General features: G+C 36.4%; 1 protein-coding gene across 4 annotated transcripts in view; it reads right to left on the bottom strand.

Annotated features, from left to right (window-relative positions):
- Positions 1 to 365: 365 nt before the first annotated feature.
- The window catches only part of PRKG2 (protein kinase cGMP-dependent 2), a 121,627-nt gene continuing 99,794 nt past the window's right edge, over positions 366 to 22,198 (bottom strand). For 3 of the 4 annotated variants that reach the window (XM_025385849.1, XM_025385848.1, XM_025385850.1), the window contains exons 15-19: positions 19,869 to 20,032; positions 15,139 to 15,261; positions 13,732 to 13,794; positions 4,993 to 5,059; positions 366 to 2,687 (exon numbers count right to left, since the gene is read on the bottom strand). In XM_025385849.1, coding sequence (XP_025241634.1) covers positions 2,592 to 2,687; positions 4,993 to 5,059; positions 13,732 to 13,794; positions 15,139 to 15,261; positions 19,869 to 20,032 — 513 coding nt within the window. In that variant the 3' untranslated portion in view covers positions 366 to 2,591. The remainder of the gene's footprint in view (positions 2,688 to 4,992; positions 5,060 to 13,731; positions 13,795 to 15,138; positions 15,262 to 19,868; positions 20,033 to 22,198) is intronic. The other variant, XM_025385851.1, reaches the window with a different exon arrangement.

Here is a 22,198-nt window from a genome sequence, read left to right as displayed (position 1 = left end):
ACCTATAATTATGAAAAGTTGGTCCCACTTGGAAGAAGCTTAAGGATGAAAAATTAAGTTTATATCCTAACAAGAGAGATTGGGAATGATTTAATGATTAGGAAAATGATGGGTTTGCATATATGAGGGTAATTTTCTGTATTTCCTTATATGTGTGTATCTTTAATTCATAAAAAATAAAATTTAGGTTAACTTAATGAAGCACTTCATTTTAGTGAGGGTTAACCCTTCATCTCATACACCGAAGTTTTTCATCAATCATTTTTACTTCATGATTTAAAAGAAAAAAAAAAGACAGACACTGGATTTGATCAGTACAATTCTGCATACAGATACCAATGATACATAAGATTCAGGACTAAATTGTTATTAAGGCCCCTTTAATTTTAATAGAGACAGTAACAGTAGCTCCCGTCTATGCAGCAATGGTTATTTCACAGATACCGGGCAAAAGACTCTCTACATAACTTAATCCCTGAAACAAGCCTCTAAAGTAAATATTACTTTATTCTGCCTTTTTCTATGAATGAGAAAGCTAGTACTCAAAAAAGCTAAATCACTTTCCCAAAGTCACTCAGTTAGTAAATAGTGGAGTTGGGATTATTTAATGGTTCAATCTCTCATTTCTTCATCTTTTAAGTACTCTAAGGAAACAATAAAAATCACATGGGAGGATAACACATTGGCATGGTCAATCACAGGAAAAATAAACCTGTAGTACTCTAACTTGGTTTTTATTTCTATATAAAACCCTACATGGGTTTTAAAAATTACAACTATTGATCTGCTTTGAGAATATCATTCCTATTATAACTGTACAGTCCTAATATCCACCCAATACGTAAATTTTCTATCTTTATATGTTGGTAATTTTAAAATATATACATGGAAAAACATACAGTACAAACAAACCAAATTCAAATAAAAATCTTTAAAAACTCTTAGAAATTCTTTAAGCAGGTTATGTCAATCCTCTTAAAAATGATTATTCTATGTACAATACATAATCTTTAAAAATACAGCTCCAGGAACAAAAACTCTTTGGTTCAGCAAAAGGATTATAAATGTGGAAATCTAATTTGTTAAGGATGCACCTCTCTGGATTGGGCTTCACTTATCTAGCTTAACTCATTAAGGAAGCATATAGCTGGCTTTTTTCTGAATGATGAAATTATGAGTGGGGACTGAGTAGAGGTTGCTTTTGACATAGAACATTATCATGTGAAAATATAACCAGAAGCAGGAATAATCCCGGAACTTATACAGCATTTTTACTCTGCTAGATTTAAAAACTACAGAAAAGTCTCTGCTTCTCATTCATTTTGGAAGAAGGGTAAGGGAATGATCATGGTCAATACATACAACCATTCATCAGTAAAGTTCTTAGGTACTAGGATCCCATGCTATTGAAACTATCCTATTTATTATTTGGATGATTGCAAGGAAGGGATAGGAGGAATGCTGTTGTCCCTTTTACTTCTGAAATCCCATCACTTTTCCGGTGGCTTGCCTGTCTTAACAATCTAAATTTATAAACCCATCCATGACTCAGATGTCTTTAAAAAGAACTATTAACTCAGCAGTGATTACAGTGCATCAACATTTGTCAATGGGATTTAGATTAAAAATTAACGATGATTCTATACAATTTTGGTTTATTAATAACAACAATCACAGAATTTTTCAAAATACCTCAGATTTTCAGAGTTAGCAGTCTTACCTATTAGAATATATTCTCCTTTCTATCTACTGGAAGGCAAAAGCCTTCACAATTTTGTTCCAGCATATTTTCTACTTTGGTGGTGAAAATATTTTAGCATCATTTAACCACACATTTGTAACTATCTTGAACAAGGGCTTTTGAAAAGTCTCTAAGGTATCACAGCTGATCGTAAAGGAAAGAAAATAGTCCTTGCTTTACTTTTTTTTCTATTGCCCAATAGAAAATAATTATCTGACTGGATTGATTGATTCAATTACTTTGGGGAAAGGTACCACTGACTATTGCTCAATCTTGCCTCTCCCTGGACTCATGTCAGAGGCATATTAATATATTCTCAGGTTAAAAGCAGGTGAAAGTCAGGAGGTTCTGTTGGCTACCATGCTTTCTGCAAACCACCATTTTAAGATGCCATCATGCTTATATGAAGTTGCTGAGAGCTAGGGAGCTCTCCAAAATTCACCATTGTTTTTCCTTCTATTTGTATGACTTAGTTATTCAAGGACAAGACCCTTTTTAAACGTTAGTAGTACTCAAACTAGAAGGATATGATTAGAATGGAACAATACATCGCAGAAAAACCTGCCACTTAAACAAAAATGGCTCTGATTGTGGAAAGGAAAATGGGGTAGCCTCTAGCAGTTGAGAAAAGCAAAGAATGTAATACATCAACAATTCACAGCATCTAAATGAGACATTATAACTCAGAATCACATCCATACCATTCTCCTCTTCCCCTTGTGCAGGGATTTCTTTTCCCTAATGGTCTTCCAAAGATATTATAATACTCTGAAAAGAAAATAATGTGTTGGATTATTGATCGTTGAGGTCCTCTTCTGTAGTGTACAGGCAGTAACCAACTTTTCTTCTGTCAGAAGTCTTTATCCCAGCCTGATAGCTCATCTGGAGGCATTCCCTTTTCAGGAGGGTATTTGTCAAAGTAGCTGTGATCTATGGGTCCATTGAGCTAATACAGAGATAATTAAAACAAAAGGAAGAATAATGTTGACCAAGCATGCTATCACATATGGGTAATGCTTTTTATATCAGAACACTGATTTCATACTGCAACCACTTGGAAGTTGCATACTAGAAAAAAATGACCAATTATCATTCTTGAGTCCTAGTCTCAGCCTCATGAGATCTTCTCTTTACAACCAAATACATTTGGTCACCAGATAACATTCAATAGTAACTACATGGCATGAGGAGTTTTCCTAAAGAAAACATTCAGAAATAGGCCAGGCGCTGTGGCTCATGCCTGTAATCCCAGCACTTTGGGAGGCTGAGACAGGTGGATCACCTGAAGTCAGGAGTTCGAGACCAACCTGGCCAATGTGGTGAAACTCCGTCTCTACTAAAAATACAAAAATTAGTTAGGCATGGTGGTACACACCTGTGATCCCAGCTACTTTGGAGGCTGAGGCAGGGGAATCACTTGAACCTGAGAGTTCGTGAAGGCTGCAGTGAGCTGAGATCACACCACTGCACTCCAGCCTGGGTAATAGAATAAGACTTCGTCTCAAAAAACAAAAAAAAAGTGACAGAAATTATGTCTATTTATTTTTTTAATTGAAAACTCTTTTAAAATCAAAATCTGCCAGCATTCTTCTTCCATTGTATAAGTTTTTCACCAGTCCTGAAATTTTTTACAGTTAATTGATCCATATAAAGTATTCTGAATGCCAAAAAAGGAACAATTCAAAATATTAGTGACCCTGTTGAAAGACTAAAATTATGCTGGTATTAAATTATTTCACAAATAAAATGATTTCTAACTCTGCTTTCAAACAAATGTAAGTAGAGCCTGATTGAATGATCAGCTGAAAAATAATTAAAAATATTATTTATGATAGATGATAATGTGGTGGAGGAACAGAGCTAGAGATCATTCAGGAGCTCAAAGTGACATCGCTGTAATAAAACCCTCCATTCCCACTTATATATGTGAGAACACAACTCTTAGAACTTGTATCTATATAACAATAATTTTAAAAAGGAATAGAATTGATACTGAATCTGATCCCATTCTTTTAATAAACAATATCTATCCATAGGTACTATGAAATAATTTCTTCTCAAAAAATGTTTATTTAAGAATGACCTTTAGAAATTCATAATATATTTATGCCATTTGACACTGCATGCCATAAAAATGTAATTATAACAGAATTGAGAAGAAATATTGATGTTATTACAAATTTTAAATCTAAAATTTAAAGGCATTTAAAGAATGATCATGAAAGACTGTCAAGCATAGAAACATTTTACATTAGGATGAAATCTTATAGGGAACATAGAATGAAAATATGACGATATGATGAAAAGGAGTGATACAATATTTCTGCCCACACTTTATAAGTGGCTGATATGTATTAAATCTCAATGGTATTTAGATTATAGTAGACACATTTAAAGGAATGAAGTAACAGTAGTGTTTTATTTTAAAATGTCAATATTTATAACATACTAGAAATCATATTCTCCATAACTACACTTCGAGGAAAAAAATTCAGATATCAATCTACAAATGTATAAGAGGAAACACAGATCTTTGCATTCTTTTGGAAAAAACACTAACATAAACTTAGTAGTATGTTGACCTAGATCATTCCTGAGATATTCTTACTCCCATGTTAGCTGAAGTTCTGCTTCCTCTAGAGCTGCACTATCCAATAATATAACCATCAGCAACACAAAGTGACTGAGCACTTGAAATGTCCCTCATCTGAACTGAGATGTGCTGTAACAGTAAAATTCACTTGGGATTTAGAAAATTCAGTGTGAAAAATAAACATAACCTATCTTACTATTATTTTGTATTAATTACATGTTGAAATAATATTTTGGAGGTATTACGATAAAAAATTAAAATTATTTTCACCTGGTTTTTTTTTTCACCTTTTTAACATGACTGTTAGAAAATTTTAAGTTACATACATTGTTCACATCAAATTTCTACAGTCATTTGTCAGCCTGAACAACACTGACTACTTTGGGACTTAAGTGGCACTGACATGTATTAGGTTCCTGATAGGTAAGTTAATGTCCATCAACTAGGCAGTACTATTTAGTCCCTATAATCACAATTACTAAGATAAATTCACCGTATAATCACAATTACTAAGATAAATTCACTTAATTTTTAAAAAACCTGTTTTTCAAAAAAAAACCACCTAAAATCTGTTATGGGCATATACATTCACATACATCTAAAATCTGTGTACAAAAACAAGTCCCTGGGAAAAAAAGTAATATAATAAATACAATACCTCTCTTTGTAAAGGCGATGGAAGGCTCCGTGCTTTCAGTCCCTCCCAATTAAAACCATTTAACCACCTGAAAAATGAGAAAGAAAGACAGAAAGAAGGAAGGAGGGAAGGAAGGAAGGAAGGAAGGAAGGAAGGAAGGAAGGAAGGAAGGAGAGAAAGAAAGAGAAACAGAGGACAAAAAGGAATATTACTTGGATGATAAAGTATTCGCATGTCAAGTTATCTGCTACAGCTTTAAATAGCACTTACATACTAATTATTCCCAGATTTCTATTTCCAACCAAGACCCCTCCATCAGCTTACAGGCTAAGGTCTACAATTGTTATTCATCTTCTCACAATTAGATGTCTAATAGGCATCTGGCATGTATCAGTTCCGAACAGAAGCTTAAAATTTTCTCCACCAACCTTATCTTAATTCTTCCAGTTGCTCAAACCAAAACTCTTGTAGTTGTTCTTTGTCTTATATCCTACCTGAGTCTATGAGCAAATCTTGTCAGTGCTAGATTCTAATTCTATCTATATTCAGTATCTGGCCAGTCTTCAACACCTTTACTCTACTAGCAAGGAACCAGCCCTACTTTTGTGCTGGAGATAACTCAGCAGCAAGATTGGTCATTTATAGCAAAGTCAGGTCACAACATGCTTTGGTTCAATATTCCCCCACCTTTTCCATCTTACTCAGTGTAAAAGGCAAAGTCTATTCCATATATTTGCTGTAACCTACAAGGCCTAAAATCATTGTTTCTACCACCATCCTTCCATTACCTTACCACTGTTTTACTTTTCTCTTTCTTTCTCTCTTAACTCATTTGTCTTCTCACTATTCTCCTAACCAGCCAGGGATGTTCCATTTTAAGGCCTTTGTACTCAAGGCTGGATTGTTCTTTCTCTAGATTTCCATGTCTTATTCTCTCACCACCTTCATGTCTTTTCTCAAAGGTCATCTTCTCAGTGAGATCTTCTTTGGTCATCCAATCTAAAATTGCAACTCTCCCCCACAAATACACACACACACACACACACACACACACACACACACACACACACGCTTCTTATCCTCCTTCCCTACTTTATTTTACCCCCTTAGCATCTATAGCTATCTAATATACTACTTGGCTTAGTTATCGTGTTTACTTTCTATCTTCCCAATAGAAAGCAAGCTCCATGAGGGCAGGGATTTTTATCTAGTTCCTTTTCTCTGTGCCCCAACACTTGGAGTAGTGCTTGATATGGGACAGGGGCTCAATAAATTTTTGTTGAGTGACTGAATGACTCTGCAAAGGAACACACTTACACAGAAAAAAGTATTTTACAGTAATCTGTGAAAATATGGGATTAAGCGGAAGTTCTTTCATCATTGCTTACACATCATTAATCTAAAAGGGCTGATCTGATTGATCTTCATGTATTTCAAGCATATATTTCCAGCTTGATGGTCTAGAAATATCTAACACCAGGAGTCAGGAGGCCTCATTCCTCTTGAATAGAAACAATCTACTCTGTCTCTCAGGATTTTATATCACGAACATGAAATCATGCTGTTCTATAGCCACTGATCTTTTCTACTGGCACACTGAGGTCAGCTCAGCCAGCCAACCAATATTTATGGAAAGTCGACTTGGTCTCAGGCATCAAAAAATGGCCGTGATAGACTTGCAGAGGATAAAGTGGTAGATGATATCGGGAATAGAAACAGGTTGGGAGGGGCTGCTAATAGCTAGGGTGGTATTCAAAAAAGTGATATTTGAAAGAGCCTGAATGAAGAGAAGGCGGAACCATGGGAAGATCTGTGGCAAAGCCCTTCCAGATGGAAGGAATGAGCTGAAGTGTAGTGAATGCAGAGGAAACTAGAAAAAAAAAAATGAGTCTGAGAAAGACCCAGAGGCTAGATTATGTAGAGCTTTGCAGGAACAGTAAGGAATCAAGATTTCTACATGTAGTGAAAGAATCAGAAAGCTCTAAGTCAATGACACAAGCTAGTTTTCAAAAGCTACTTCTGGCTGCTTTAGAAATAATGACCACAGGGGCCAGAATGGGATGGTGATGTGTCCCTGTGATTAAAGGCAGGGAGACTTTCAGGAGGCTGTCACACTACTCTGTCTGTTGGCCATACCAGAAGTTAGGCTCTTCCACCTTTCTCAAACTCTTCTCATCCCCAGACTTGGGTTTGGTTCAGTGCTTGACTGGATTTCCCATGACAAGTCTAAGCTTAGCAATAGAAAAGGAATGAAAAACAGAGAGAGCAGACTCTAGTGCATTCCATTTCAGATGCTATTCTAAACCAAAATATCATTTTGCCATAAGCTGCTGAAACTCCAGTCAAAGAGTGAGAGTCAGACAGCAACCCAGCTGTTTTATATCTCTCCTCTGCCCTTGCTGTAAAACCACAGAAGCCCTCTCTTTGTTCTACCCATTGCTTTTTTGCAGAGACTGAACCTCCACTTTTAGGGATTTCTAGGTACACAGTTCTACGGATTCTTTTCTTTCGTCACCAAATATGGCAACAATTTCTTTTAACATATTTTACAATGCTCTACTCAGAGGTGCTTCACAAATATTAATAAAAATCATTACCATCAATCTACTGAATCAAACAGCCCATGTGTTGCTTACAGAGTACTTGTTACAATCTGATTTATCACAATATTTACTTAACATGCGTGGCTATTCACTTAGCACATGGCCTTTTGACATTAACCACATTTTAAGTAATGCAAATGCCAGCATGCACTGGTGTATAAAAAATATTCACCAGAGAAATATTATCAGCAACAGCACATAAACTCCTTCTTCATTTCAGAAGACTCATAGAGCCTATTCTTGAAAGTAATTTCAAAGACTAGAAATAATCAAAAACAATGTTAAAATACAGGCATACCTTGGAGATATTGAAGGCTCAGATCCAAACCACTGTAATAAGGCAAGTCACACAAATTTTGGAGTTCCCAGTGCATATAAAAGTTATGTTTAAACTAAACTGCAACATATTAAGTGTACAACAGCATTATGTCTAAAAATGTACATAATTTAAAAATACTTTATTGCTAAAAATGCTAACAATCATCCGAGCCTTCAATGAGTCATAATCCTTTTGCTGGTGAAAGGTCATGCCTTGGTGTTGATGGCTGCTGACTGACAAGGGTAGGGGTTGGTGAAGGTTGGAGTGGCTGTGGTATCTTCTTAAAATAAGACAATGATAAAGTTTGCTGCATTGATTAACTTTTCATTTCATAAAAGTTCTCTACAGCAAGTGATACTGTTTGACAGCATTTTATGCAGAGTAGAACTTCTTTTAAAACTGAGGTCAGGCTAGGCATAGTGGCTCATGCCTATAATCTTAGCACTTTGGGAGGCTAATGTGGGAGGGTCTCTTGAGGTCAGGAGTTTGGGTAGCACGGCAAGACACTCATCTCTACAAAAAAAAATTGTTAAAAAATTATCCAGTCATGGTGGCATTCACCCATAGTCCCAGCTACTCAGGAGGCTAAGGCAGGAAGATCACTCGAGCCCAGGAATTCAAGGCTGCAGTGAGCCCTGCTCACACCACTGCACTCCAGCCTGGGTGACAGGGAGACTCTGTCTAAAATAAATAAATAAACAAATAAATAAATTGAGGTCAATTCTTTCAAACTCTGCTACTACATTATCAACTAAGTTTATGTAACATTTAAATCCTTTGTTGTCATTTCAACATGTTCACAGCATTTTTGTAAGACGCAGATTGTATTTCAAGAAACCACTTTCTTTGCTCATCAATAAGCAACTCCTCATCTGTTCAAGTCTCATCATTAGATTGCAACATTCAGTCGTATGTTCAGGCTTCACTTCAAATTCTAGTTTTATTGCTATTCCTAGAACATCTGCATTTGCTTTCTCCAATTAAGTCTTCAGCTTCTCAAAGCCATTTATGAGGGTTAGGATCAACTTTTTCCAGACTCCTATTGATGTTGCTATTTTAGTCTCCTCTGAGAAATCACAAATGCTTTTAATGACATTTAGAATGGTGAATCCTTTCCAGAAGGTTTTCAGTTCACTTTGCCCAGAGCCATCAAAGGAATCACTATGGAAGCTATAGCCTTACAAAATGTATTTCTTAAAAACAAGACTTTAAATTCATCAAAATTATTCCTTGAGGTTTAGGCTGCAGTGAGCCATGATTGTGCCACTGTGTTCCAGCCTGGATAACAGAATGAGACCCTCAAAACATTAAAATTAAAAAATAAATACTCTTTGGTTCATGGGCTGCAGAATGGATGTTAACAGCCATGAAAATATATTAATCTCCTTGTACATTTCCATCAGAGCTCTTTGGTGACCAGGTGCATTGTCAATGAACAGTAATATTTGAACAAAATAATTTATTCTGAGCAGTAGGTCTCAAGAGTAGACTTAAAACATTTAGTAAACCATCCTGTAAACAGACACGGTGTCATACAGGCTTTGTTCAATTTATAAAGTACAGGCAGAGTAGATTAAGCATCATTCTTAAGGGCCTTAGGATTTTTAGAATGGCAAATGAGCATTGACATCAAGTCACCAGTTGCATTCCTAATAAGAGAGTTAATCTGTTCTTTGAAGCTTTGAAGCTAGATATTAGCTTCTCCTCTCTAGCTAGGCAAATCCTACACAGCATCTTCTTTCAATGTAAGCAATTTATTCTTCATTAAAAATCTGTTGTTTATGTAGACACTTTCATCAATGATCTCAGCTGTATCTTCCGGATAACTTGCTGCGGCTTCTAAATCAGCACTTGCTGTTTCACCTTGTCCTTTTAAAGTTATGGAGACGGCTTTCTTTCTTAAACTTCATGAACCAATTTCTGACAGCTTCTGACTTTTCTTCTTCAGCTACCTCACCTCTGTCAGCCTTCATAGAATTGACAAGAGTTAGAATTTTGCTCTGGATTAGACTTTGGGTTAAGGAAATGTTGTGTCTGGTCTGTCCTCTACACAGACTACTAAAATTTGTTCCATATCAGCAATAAGGCAGTTTTGCTTTCTTACAATGTGTGTTGTGATGGTTAATAATGAGTGTCAAGTTGATTGGATTGGAGGATACAAAGTATTGATTCTGGGTGTGTCTTTGAGGGTGTTGCCAAAAGAGATTAACATTTGAGTCAGTGGGTTGGGAAAGGCAGACCCGCCCTTAATCTTGGTGAGCACCATCTAATTAGCTGCCAGTGTAGCTAGAATATAAGTAGGCAGAAAAATGTGAAAAGAGAGACTGGCCTAGCCTCCCAGTCTACATCTTTCTCCCATACTGGATGCTTCTTGCCCTCAAATATGGGACTCCAAGTTCTTCAGTTTTTGAACTCGGATTGCTCTCCTTGTTCCTCAGCCTGCAGACAGCCTATTGTGGGACCTTGTGATCGCGTGAGTTAATACTTAATAAACTCCCCTTTATATATCTATTCCATTAGTTCTATACCTCTAGAGAACTCTGACTAATACATGTGTGTTCACTGGAGTAACACCTTTAATTTCCTTCAAGAAATTTTCCTTTGGATTCGAACCTTGTCTAATTGGCACAGGAGGCCTAGCTTTCAGTCTGTCTCAGCTTTTGATATGCCTTCTTCACTAAGCTTAATAATTTCTAGCTTTTTATTTAAAGTGAGAGACATGAGACTGTTTCTTTTGCTCGAATACTTAGAGGCCACTGTAGGGTTATTAACTGGCCTGATTTCAATTCTGTTGTGTCTCAGGAAATAGGGAGGTCTGGGTAGAGAGAGAGATGGGAAAATGGGCCATTGGTAAACTCATCAGAACACACAACATCTATCGATGAAGTCTGGCATCTTATATGGCTGCGGTTTGTGGTACCCTCAAAATTACAATACTAACATCAAAGAACACTGATCACAGATCACTATAATAGATATAAAAATAATGAAAAGTGTAAAATATTGTCAGAATTACCAAAATGTATCACAGACACAGAAAGTGAGCAAACGCTGTTGGAAAAAATGGCCCTGATAGACTTGCTTGATGCAGGGTTATCACAAACCTTCAATTTGTAAAAAATAAAATATCTGCAAGGTATAGTAAGTAAAGCAAAGTGTGATAAAACAAGGTATGCCTGTACCTGAAACAAATGTTTCCTCTTCCTGTCAGGAAAGATTTAGTTGTACCCCATAAGTACATCAGCCTTCTTTTAAGATAGGTGTTGGGAGACATGACTGGTGCCTAGTTTTAAATTAGCTCTTAGATACAAGACAGTAGAGCTCTGTAACTATTTTTGGGGAAGATTATTTAATATAGAATGGACAGATACATACAACTGTATTGTTTTAAAATACAAAATTAAAGTGACTGGTTCTCTAAGAAAAATAGTTTCACTTTAGAAGAGACTGAGAAAATCTGATGCCAAACTTTAGAAAGAAGTTTTTTTGTTTGTTTGCCTGTTGTTTGTTTTTAATTCTAAGAATATACTGAGTAGAGAAGCCACACAGCTTAAAGACTTGTGGAAGGTTTTTAAACACTCCCATTTGGAGAGAGAGATCAAGTGTTCTGATGTTCCCCACCTTCAGCTTTATAGCTTAAAAAGCACTATGAAAATAGAATGAAAAATGCTTCTGAGCATTTACACAACCAAAGACACTGTGTAAATTTGGTATATATCTTATTAATCACCTCTATACTCTGCACTCAGACTCTATATTACATATAGCAAAGACAATGTTGCCTATTAAGAAGGAACAGACAAATTAATCCCTACAGGGAAGGAAATTCACAATTCTTTATTACTATGCCGAGGTGAGAAAATCTTTAGCATCAATTTGCACATGCATCTAATGACAATTTGACAGCTCCATTTAAATGAGCCTCAGGTAAAGAAGAAGTAAAAGCTAAAGCTGGAGCCTGTTGACAAATATATCGCTTCTATCTCCCAGCTATACCAGAGCAAAACATGAAGACCCTTCTGTAATGAGAGAAAGGAAGAATGTATATTGGCAGAAAGGCTTTAATTGACAGAGCACTTGTTTCCTCAATATGAATAGTGTGTTTCTGTGTCATTTTACGATGAGAAAAGAAATTGTGATAACAGCATGGAGTGCTGGAAGAAAATAAATTAGAATCTAAGACAAATAATGAGTTTTACAGCTGAAGGCAATCCAAAAGATAGTAAAGAACATTAGAATACTACAAGCATTTTGATTCTATAAAATCTACACGTGTCTTTATCTTTCTTTCCTTCCTATGTTTCCTCCCTCCCTTTCTTCCTAAAAACACCCTTAAGGCAGACCTCAATATGAATTTATAATATTGAATACATGGCTTTATTTCAAGTAAGTTCATTAACACATACAGTAGAGTTGGCAGGTTGATTTTTTGTTTTTGTTTTGAAGCTGTACTGCTACTGTTAAGAAACATGAATAGCATTTCTATTTAGCAACAGCCCTTCTCCCTTTATTTTCATACCATGTTGATGTGCCCCTAATTCCTCAGTGAAAAGATCCATAAAGGAATGAGGTGTTTTCATTTCTAAAAGTGAACATCAGTGTAGTCAAAGGATTTCAATTAACAAAATTCTCAAATGTATTTTGCACTATCTACATATTCTCAGAATTTTTTATATCTGTGAATCATGAACAAAATGAAAATATCTTAAAGATGGCAGCAGTTATCCAAGCACTGATTTAACAAGCCAAAACTTGAAGGTTTGAACTGTCACATTTGAATATTTAATAAATCAGAGAGGATGTCTTATGAAGGTTATCAATGGTTCTGAAGGCCAGCTTTAAAAATTCACAGAACTGAAAATGTACATGTCAGATTACTGCACAAGAATAAAGCATGGTTTGAGGTTCTGTGGAAATCAGTGAAATCAGTGTCCATTACGCAAAAAGTAAAATATACCACGAGGGTTCAGAATTTGAGGATATTCAAAGAAAAATTATATTTAAAATAAATATATATTATTAATTAAACCTGAAATATAATACTTTTTCACAGTTTATTTAGGTGACCCATCCTCTTGAATACTGACAACAACAATGGTATCCTCCTTTACTTACAAATTAAATGCCCAGATTAGAATGTAATTCCTTCACAGATTCCAAGTTGATATTTCAAAGTATAATAAATATGTACAACTAGCATAGATCAATAAAAATACATACTAGGATCAGGCGTGGTGACTCACGCCTGTAATCCCAGCACTTTGGGAGGCCAAAGCAGGTGGATCACGAGGTCGGGAGTTTGAGACTAGCCTGGCCAACATGGTGAAACCCTGCCTCTCCTAAAATACAAAAACAGCTGAGTGTGGTGGTGGCTGCCTGTAATCACAGCTCCTTGGGAGGCTGAGGCAGGAGGGTCATTTGAACTCAAGAGGTGGAGGTTGCAGTGAGCCAAGATCGTGGCATTGCACTCCAGCCTGGGCAAGAGGGCGAGACTCTGTCAACACACACACACACACACACACACACACACACACACACACACGAATAATAAAGACAGAAGCGGATAAAAAGTTAATTTGCTATGACTTGAAGACATGATTTTGTAACTTCTTTTGTAACTTCAGTCATTCTTGATATGAATTTCCAACATGAGACAAATCACTTTGAGTTTGATTATTAGAACTACATCTACTAAAACACAGACAAAAAGCAAAGCACCATAAAGAAAAAATCGAAACTCTGGAAAGGGACCCCTGTGCCCCCTGAGAGAAGTTTTTGCAAGTACCACATTGTTCTCTAAATTTCTGTATTTTTCTGGGCAAAGAAATAATTACATACCTGTGTTTCTTAATGTCATTTATTCCATTCTTCAGATTTCCCAGCCTTTCTGTTGGATTTTGCCTAAAATAATAATTTGTGAAAGGCAATTTATAATAATTACAACTGAGAAAATTTTAAATTAAAACTTAACATCTATTTGTTCATTCATTCATTCATTCATTAAAAAACATGCATGAAGTTGCTACCGTAGACCAGACATCTGAGTTTAGTGAGGTGAAAAGACACGACTTCCTCCCTGGAGGAGCCACAGTTAAATTAGACTTTGGAGCGTATATATACATGTGTATAAAGTACGAATACATAAGGAACAAGCAGGCACTATCTTGCCAACTCTGCTGAGAAAACCAGGGCAAGCTTTAGAGAATCATTTACATCTAAGGTGAAATCTTAGAAGCATGCAGGAATTCATACTGGCAACCCATAGCTAGGTTTTTAGTTCTAAATTTACTAAATTTTAATGCTTTTTTAAAAGTTCAAATAGGAAAAAATCAGCAAAATGAATTTTAAACAAAAAAATCCAGAAGTCTCCTATTCTCTGACAAATTATTTTTAATGGCATGTAGAAATTGGGGTAATTTAAAATAAGAACAGAGGAACACTTTTTACAAAATGAAGCTGGAAAGAGGTCGTATAATAACACTTCATTATCACGACTACTTTTCTTTCAAAATAACAAGATTATAAATAAATTAATCCTTTTTTATATTGTGAAAATGTATGTGGCACATGAAAAACTTCGTAATGTGTATATAATGCCTAGTGATCAACTCAGGGTATTAAGGATGTCCATTGCCTGAGTACAATACATTTTTGTTAAGTATTCAATTGTTCTCTTCGAACTTTGATTTTATTCCTTTTATCTTACTTTTAAATTACATATTTAACCCACTTCCCTTCAGCCTCCCCCCTCCCTTCCGAGTCCCTGATATCTACATTTCCATTCTCTATCTCCATGTGTTCAAATTTTTTAGCTCTTACATGGAAACAAGAACATTGAATATTTGTCTTTTTGTGTCTGGCTTATTTCACTTAAGATAATGACCTTCAGTTCCTTCCATGTTGCTGAAAATGACATGACTTCATTCTTTTTTATTGCTGAAATAGTAAATTGCTCCTTTTTTTGCCTAAGGTTTGTGGTTTATTTTGCTCTATTACAGATAAAGATGATACCTAAAGGTTGTCTGAAAAATTTAGATCTCTTTTTAAACTACTTTATAAGTAGGTACTGTGATTCTGTAACGTGAGGTCAACTAAAACTCCCTACACTGCAAAACAGAGATGACTTTGTTTAAATATAATTGGCCTATATAAAAAAAGCACAAAAAGTAAATATGCGCCTAATTTTAAAATGTGTAGAAACAGAAACTTTCTTCAAGACAAGGGTTTACCAACTGTCATTCTCACCTGCAAAGCCTTCGAATCAAATCCTCAGGTCGTCGTGTTATCTTCCTGGGAAAATCCATTTTTTCAATTCCTTTGAGAATCAAATTGTAGGTCATCATTTGGTCAATCCCAGAAAAGGGTGGGCTAGAGAAAATCCAAAACAGGACACATTAATAACAGGGTCTGAGATCACATTTGGAATGAATTTTCTTTCTTCCTTCTTTCCTTCCCTCCCTTCTTTCATTTCTTCCTCTCTCTCTCTCTCTCAGTTGTTTTACAACAAATTTGGATATATCCTAGAAAACCATCTCACTCATTTAATATCACTTACCACATGAGACACACACACACACACGCACGCACACTCACACATATGTAATTGGTCATGTGTGGATGATCACTAAAAAGAAAATGAAGAAAGGAACAGAGAAGGTGTGATTTTTTGAGATAGAGTAAATAAGAAAAGCCTCTCATAAGCTGACAATTGAGCCGACATATGAATAAAGAGAGAGAAGGAAGTGAATGTGCCACACCACTACCTGTGGCAGACAGTTCTAAGACAGGAAGCACAAAGGCAATTGAGTCAGGAGTGGGCCTGGGTGGTCCTGCATAGTGAAGTGGGTAGTGGGGCTGGTGGAGTGAGGAAGCAAGAGGGGAGCACACAGATGAGGACAATATCACATAGATGAAGTGGGCTATCGGAAGGACGTGGGGATACATTCTGAGCGGGATGATCTAAATTACAGCAGCCAGAATAAGGTTTTCCTAATGTGTGGAGGATAAACTATGATGGTGATAGTAGTGAGAAAGTCAGGGGGAAGGAGCCCCAGTAACCTTGCCTAGGATAGTAATGTTGAAAGCAGTGAGATATGGCTGGATTCTAGATCTGCTTAGACTGTGCAACAGGCTGAATGTCTGTGTTCTTCCAAATTCATTTGTTGAAACCTTAATCCCAATGTGATGGTATTTGGAGGTGAGGACTGTGGGAGGTAATTAAATCAGAAGGGTGAAGCCCTCATGAATGGGACTGGTGCCATTCTAAGGAAAGGCTAGGGAGCTAGCTGCCTGGCTTTTGGCCATGTGAGGATACAAGGAGAAGTCAGCAGTAACTTAGATTACAATGCTCACCATAACCTGACTATCCTGGTAACCTGATCTGGGACTTCCAACCTCCAGAACTGTGAAAAATAAATGTTTGCTGCTTAAGTCACTCAGTTTATAGTGTTTTGCTATAGCAGCCCAAGCTGACTAAGACACATAGTAAAGCCATCAGGATTTGCCAATGGGGTGAATATGGCATGTGGGAGAAACAAAGAATTCAAGGATGATGCTAAAGTGTTTTGGCCTTGTTGGAGTTATTTCCTAAGAGAAGAAAGATGGAGTTGGGGTGGTGTGTAGAGCAGGTTATGGGGAAGGGAATCAAGAGTTATGTTTTAAACATCCAAACAGAAATTCTAAGCACGAAGGTAGATTTATGACATATGCATTTAAGAAAGGGGTTAAGGCTGAAAGTGTGACTTGGGGAGTCATCAGACAGTATTTATGGCCATGAGAACTGATAGTATCATCAAGAGAGTGAGTGGGTAGAAAAGAGAGAATAGAGGTCAAGAACTGAATTGGTCCAATGTTGAGAGGTAGGAAGATGAGAAGAATCTAGCGATGGAGACTAAGAAGAAGTCACCAATGTGGGAAAAGGATAGAGAAGAAAATTCTAGGAGCCAAGCGAAGAGAGTAATTTACTATTATTTATTTATTTATTTATTTATTTATTTATTTATTTATTCATTTTAGAGGAAGCCTCACTCTGTCGTCAGGCTGGAGTGCAGTGACGCGATCTCAGCTCACTGCAACCTCTGCCTCCTGGGTTCAAGCGATTCTCCTGCCTCAGTCTCCCAAGTAGCTGGGACTACAGGTGTATGCCACCATGTCCAGCTAATTTTTGTATTTTTAGTAGAGATGGAATTTCACTATGTTGGCCAGGATGGTCTCGATTTCTTGACCTTGTGATCCACCCACCTCAGCCTCCCAAAGTGCTGGGATTACAGGCATGTGTCACTACACCTGCCCAAGAGTATTTTTTTAAAATACTGGATATATCCTAGAAAATCATCTCACTAGTTTAATATTGCTAATACTGCTAAGAGTGGTAAACAAAGACTGAGAATTGGCCACTGAATTTGGATAACATTTTAACTCATACACTTTGCTTTTAAAAACACTTTCAAGGCTGGGCACGGTGGCTCACGCCTGTAATCCTAGCACTTTGGGAGGATGAGGCAGGAGGATCACCTGAGGTTAGAAGTTCGAGACCAGCCTGGCCAACATGACAAAACCCTGTCTCTACCAAAAATACAAAAATTAGCCAGGCATGGTGGTGGGCACCTATAATCCCAGCTACTCAGGAGGCTGAGGCAGGAGAATCACTTGAACTCAGGAGGCAGAGGCTGCAGTGAGCTGAGATTGCCTCACTGCACTCCAGCCTGGGCAACAAAGAGAGACTCCATTTCAAAAATAAATAAATAATAAAAACACTTTCATATTTATTCTATTATGCCATTTAATTTTTGAAAATTAAAGATGCCTTTCATGAACTACTTTGCTATATATTAGTCATGCTGGAGACCTTGTGTTGCTGAGCTTTCCCACTCTAGGTAATAAACGAGAGTCAGTGTACCAACTTTTACTAAACTATATTTCGCTTGTAAAGAGAATGAGGCAGGAAACCAAAAACATTGTATGATCTATTCAACTTATTTACATATTTACACTATTGGTTTTGTTTTTTTGTTTTGTTTTTTATTTTCATTTCCCTCCTACGCTCTGGAGTTCAGGGCATTTAAAGTTAACCGTTCTCATGCCCTACCCAGAAAATCATTTACAGGTCAAACAAAACAATCGTTACAAAAACAATTTCTTGGCCTAGTGTGATGGCTTACACTTGTAATCTCAGTACTTTTGAAAGTTGAGGTGAGTGGACTGCTTGAGCCCAGGAGCTTGAGACCAGCCTGGGTAACATAGTAAGATCCCATTTCTGCAAAAAAATTTAAAAATGATCTGGGCATGGTGGCATGTGCCTGTAGTGCCATCTACTCTGGAGGCTGAAGCAGGAGGATTGCTTGAGCCCAGAAGGTGGAGGCTGCAGTGACCAGTGATCACACCACTGCATTGCAGCCTGGGTGATAAAGTGACACTGTGTCTCAACAGATGAAACAAAACAATTTCTCAACTTCTTTATGACTTCTAACATGTTATTCCAGATGGTGAAAACCGAGATATATATCTGATTACCTACAGAAGCCATCATGTATCTCTTACAAATGCAGCTGACAAATTTTCCAGAGAAACAAATTTTTGAAATAGAATTCATTGTGCCCAAGCCCTTAAACAACTTTTCTCTGAATGACTGAATATTTTATCTTCCTTCCTTCAGAATCGTAAGTGATAAATATTTGAAAATGATTACAGACAACGTAAAATGATCTTTCATATTTGTTTGCTCAATGCATGTGGACAAAGGTGTAAAATGTAGCCACAGAGAGTCTAACACTGAAATTTTAGTGTAAACAGTTTAAGAAGGTTCTATGAAACTCTTTTCGTAAGTTATGTGTTAAGACTTGTATCTTCACCAATAGACTCATTCTAGTATTTCTTAAACCATCCCAGATGCAAATCCTCTCTGAAATTAAGACTGAGAATATTTTGTTATAAAGGGTTATAAGGATGATCAAATCAGTTAACCAGAAATGGAGCTACAAAATCAGAAAGAAAATTGATTTGAATTATGTGTGTATGCATGCCCATGCATTATATAATAAACACATACAGAAGGAAAGTGTGTCATGTTTAGTCAGAAGATCTAGTATTATGTCACTGATCTTGGACAGGTAGCTCTCTCACCTGGTTTTCTAATCTATAAACTGTAAATTATAAAATAATCATAATAAAAATGTAAATCATAAAATAATCATAATAAAAATTCCTGACTTATCTTCCACACAAGTTTGTGAAAACTAAACTATATAATACACATGTAAGTGCTTTGTAAAATGTAAAGTACTTTACAAATGTGAGGTAATATCACATATAGCCTGTGTATGTGTGTTTGCATAGGTGCATAATGTGTGTATGTGCATTAAATATTTGAGATCCTGGATTCATTAATACAGTTCTTTAATCTCTTTGGGAATGACAATCCAATTTTCACTCCTAAAACCCCTGCAGTGTCCTGTCTCTGTTCATTAGCACCTCTAGAAACAGCTGACAAGAGGATTAAAATTTAAATCCAGAAATGGGGCTTTGTTCTAGCATTTCTGGTTAATGATATGTTGGGAAGATGGATAAATTTAGTTTAATTGATCAATGGATTTAACTGAACTAAAATTGCTATTTTCTCCATTACACAAAAAAGACGAAATAATAATACAGCCACAACTTCTCATTCCTTCTCTTATTCTTATGCTGAATTATTAAAACCTTCATACTTAACTTGTTATCTACAGTAATAGGTCTTGCCATGTTAGGTAGACCACAGCAATTCTATATTCCTTTCCTTTGCCTTTCTGAATATTTTCTTTATGTTATAAACCAGCAAGTTCACTGTATGTGAAAAAATGTCATAAGAAAAAGGTATCATACTTAATCAAAAACATTTTCAAAATGTTATACTCTTAAAGTATATACACTTTATCACTAGTTATGTTATTTTTGCATTTCTCTGAAGAGGTGGCTGCATAAAACTTGAAGGTACATACTTGCCCGTTAGAAGCTCATACACTAGAATTCCCAGTGACCAGAAATCCACACTGAAGTCATGTCCTTTGTTGAGAATGACTTCAGGAGCTACATATTCTGGAGTCCCACAGAATGTCCATGTTTTCTGTCCAGACCCTATTTTCTTCGCAAATCCAAAGTCAACCTGGTAAAGAACAGCAAAGAAATTGTGTAGAAACCACAAAACTCATGCTCCTCTTTAAGTCTCCCTCTTACCTCTGAAATCTGCTTTCTACACCCCACCCTTCCTTTTATACCATACACGCACATATAAACACATACACACACACATATACACACACACACACAGAGAGAGAGAGAGAGAGAGAGAGAGAGAGAGAGAGAGCGCGACCACCTCGTGTATTCCTTTGCAGAGTCAGATGTGTATCTAGTTGAACTGGGGAAAGTTCTATGCACATACCTCTCTGCCCATGACCCCTAGAGGATAAGACGAATGGACAAAGGGGAGCCATAACAACAACTCTGAAGCTCAGAGTAAGCAGGTCTAAACACATGTTTAATCGAAAGATGGTATTCTTTGGGAAGAAGAGACAAGAAGAAGTGATGAACACCTGTGCAAGTAAAGCTCCATCATGAATGTAAAAATAATAACAAAATTGAGAGTTTGGGAAATGGACTACTGCTGAGAAGGGGGGCTTAAAAGTCTGGACAGTCTTTAAAAATCATTATACACAATGTCTGCACCCTACACATTTTGGCAGTCCAAAGCAAAGTCAAGGTAATCTCATGCCAACTTTGTCTGGGTTCTATACACTTTTTGTCTCTCTCAGGAAGGCGAGTGGTGGGTAGCATCTACATTAACTTATTTATTCTGAAAACATACATTCAGCACTCAGTCAAGGTCAGGCTTTGTGCTAGGCCTACAGATTCACAGTTAACTTTGAGACGTTCAGTGCATTAGCAAAATGTACACATACATGATTAATATTATATCATGTTATACATGATATAATTGAACAAAGTATAAACTCAGAGGGCAAAAAGCATATATATCGAGAACATTAGGGAGATGATGGTTGGGGAAGATGTTACTAGGAGGTGACATCTGAGCTTGGCCCTGACTGAGGATTAGGAACTCTCCCAGGGTAATGAATCAGTGCTATCATCCTCTGTTTTCGCAAAACAGACCTTTCCTCTTCTCTGAGGCCCTATTCAAAGAACTCCGTGCACAGAATAGACAGAAAAAAAGCTGGAGCTACAGAAGGGCCCCTCATTGAATCGAGGCAGTGTACATGATGAAATCCTTCCCTTCAAAACACAGTTGGTTTTCTTTCCCAGGCATATTTAGCAAATACTTTTCATCTCCAATATATACAGATATTCTTCTAATAAAACTATCCTCCACCTTCCTCAAATAAACAGTCACACAAATTGTTCCTGGGCTTCAACATGCACATTTCACATAGCCTCTCTCAATAATACAGCAACAATCTTGGCTAAAAAATAAACAAGGTTCACATATCAAAATAAGCCCTCATCTAAAAAAGTATGAGTCATTGAACTATAAAATCCAGCCCCTATTTATTTATTCAAATATTGGTATTTAAAATCTTAATTTACCTTAAATAAAGCCCTTAGAAATTTACCATTTTAATGATTCCTTTTAGTGTTTATCACACAACAGCAAGGATTTTCCTATTGGAAAAAAGGAATTTAAACAATCTAATTTGAAGTGGGCTTGTGCTGATTTTTTCATCCACACAGAATGACTCACAGTGATTATATCTACTGTGTGGTTGGGGATATCACAAAATTAAAATTTGTAACCAGCTGAGACTAGCACTTCAATGTATTCCTCAGAGAAAGAACCAATATGAAAATCCTAGCTAATTTTACAAAGAACGAAATTTAAAAGTCAAGAAAGTAATGTTTGTAACGGCATTTGTATGCACACATATATGAAAATATTCTAATCTGTTGCTTTATAACAGCCTTTCAACTCATTTCTTTTTAAATTGCATTTAAGTTTTCCTTGTAAGGATCACTGGAAACTCACTAGCTATTCAGGAGAATTTCTCTAGCTCTGAAAGTGGTATATTTCCATTTGAATTTCTGGTTTAGTTTTTGTAATATTTTCATATTGGCCTAAAGAGATGGCAACACTTACATTAAAATTTTAAGACTGATGTAAACGTATCACTTTCTTTATCTCCTTTGATCATATCAACTTTGGTCTAATCTGTTTTGTCAGTGGGAACTGGACACTAAGACCTATCTAAAACATGTGCCTAATATAGAAGGCCCCAAATCTTCTACATCAAGTGTTGTGTATTTTCTATAATAATCACGC

This window comes from Theropithecus gelada, chromosome 5, assembly GCF_003255815.1.
Source record: "Theropithecus gelada isolate Dixy chromosome 5, Tgel_1.0, whole genome shotgun sequence".
Classification (NCBI taxonomy): domain Eukaryota; kingdom Metazoa; phylum Chordata; class Mammalia; order Primates; family Cercopithecidae; genus Theropithecus; species Theropithecus gelada.
This window is presented reverse-complemented; position numbering and strand designations above follow the sequence as displayed.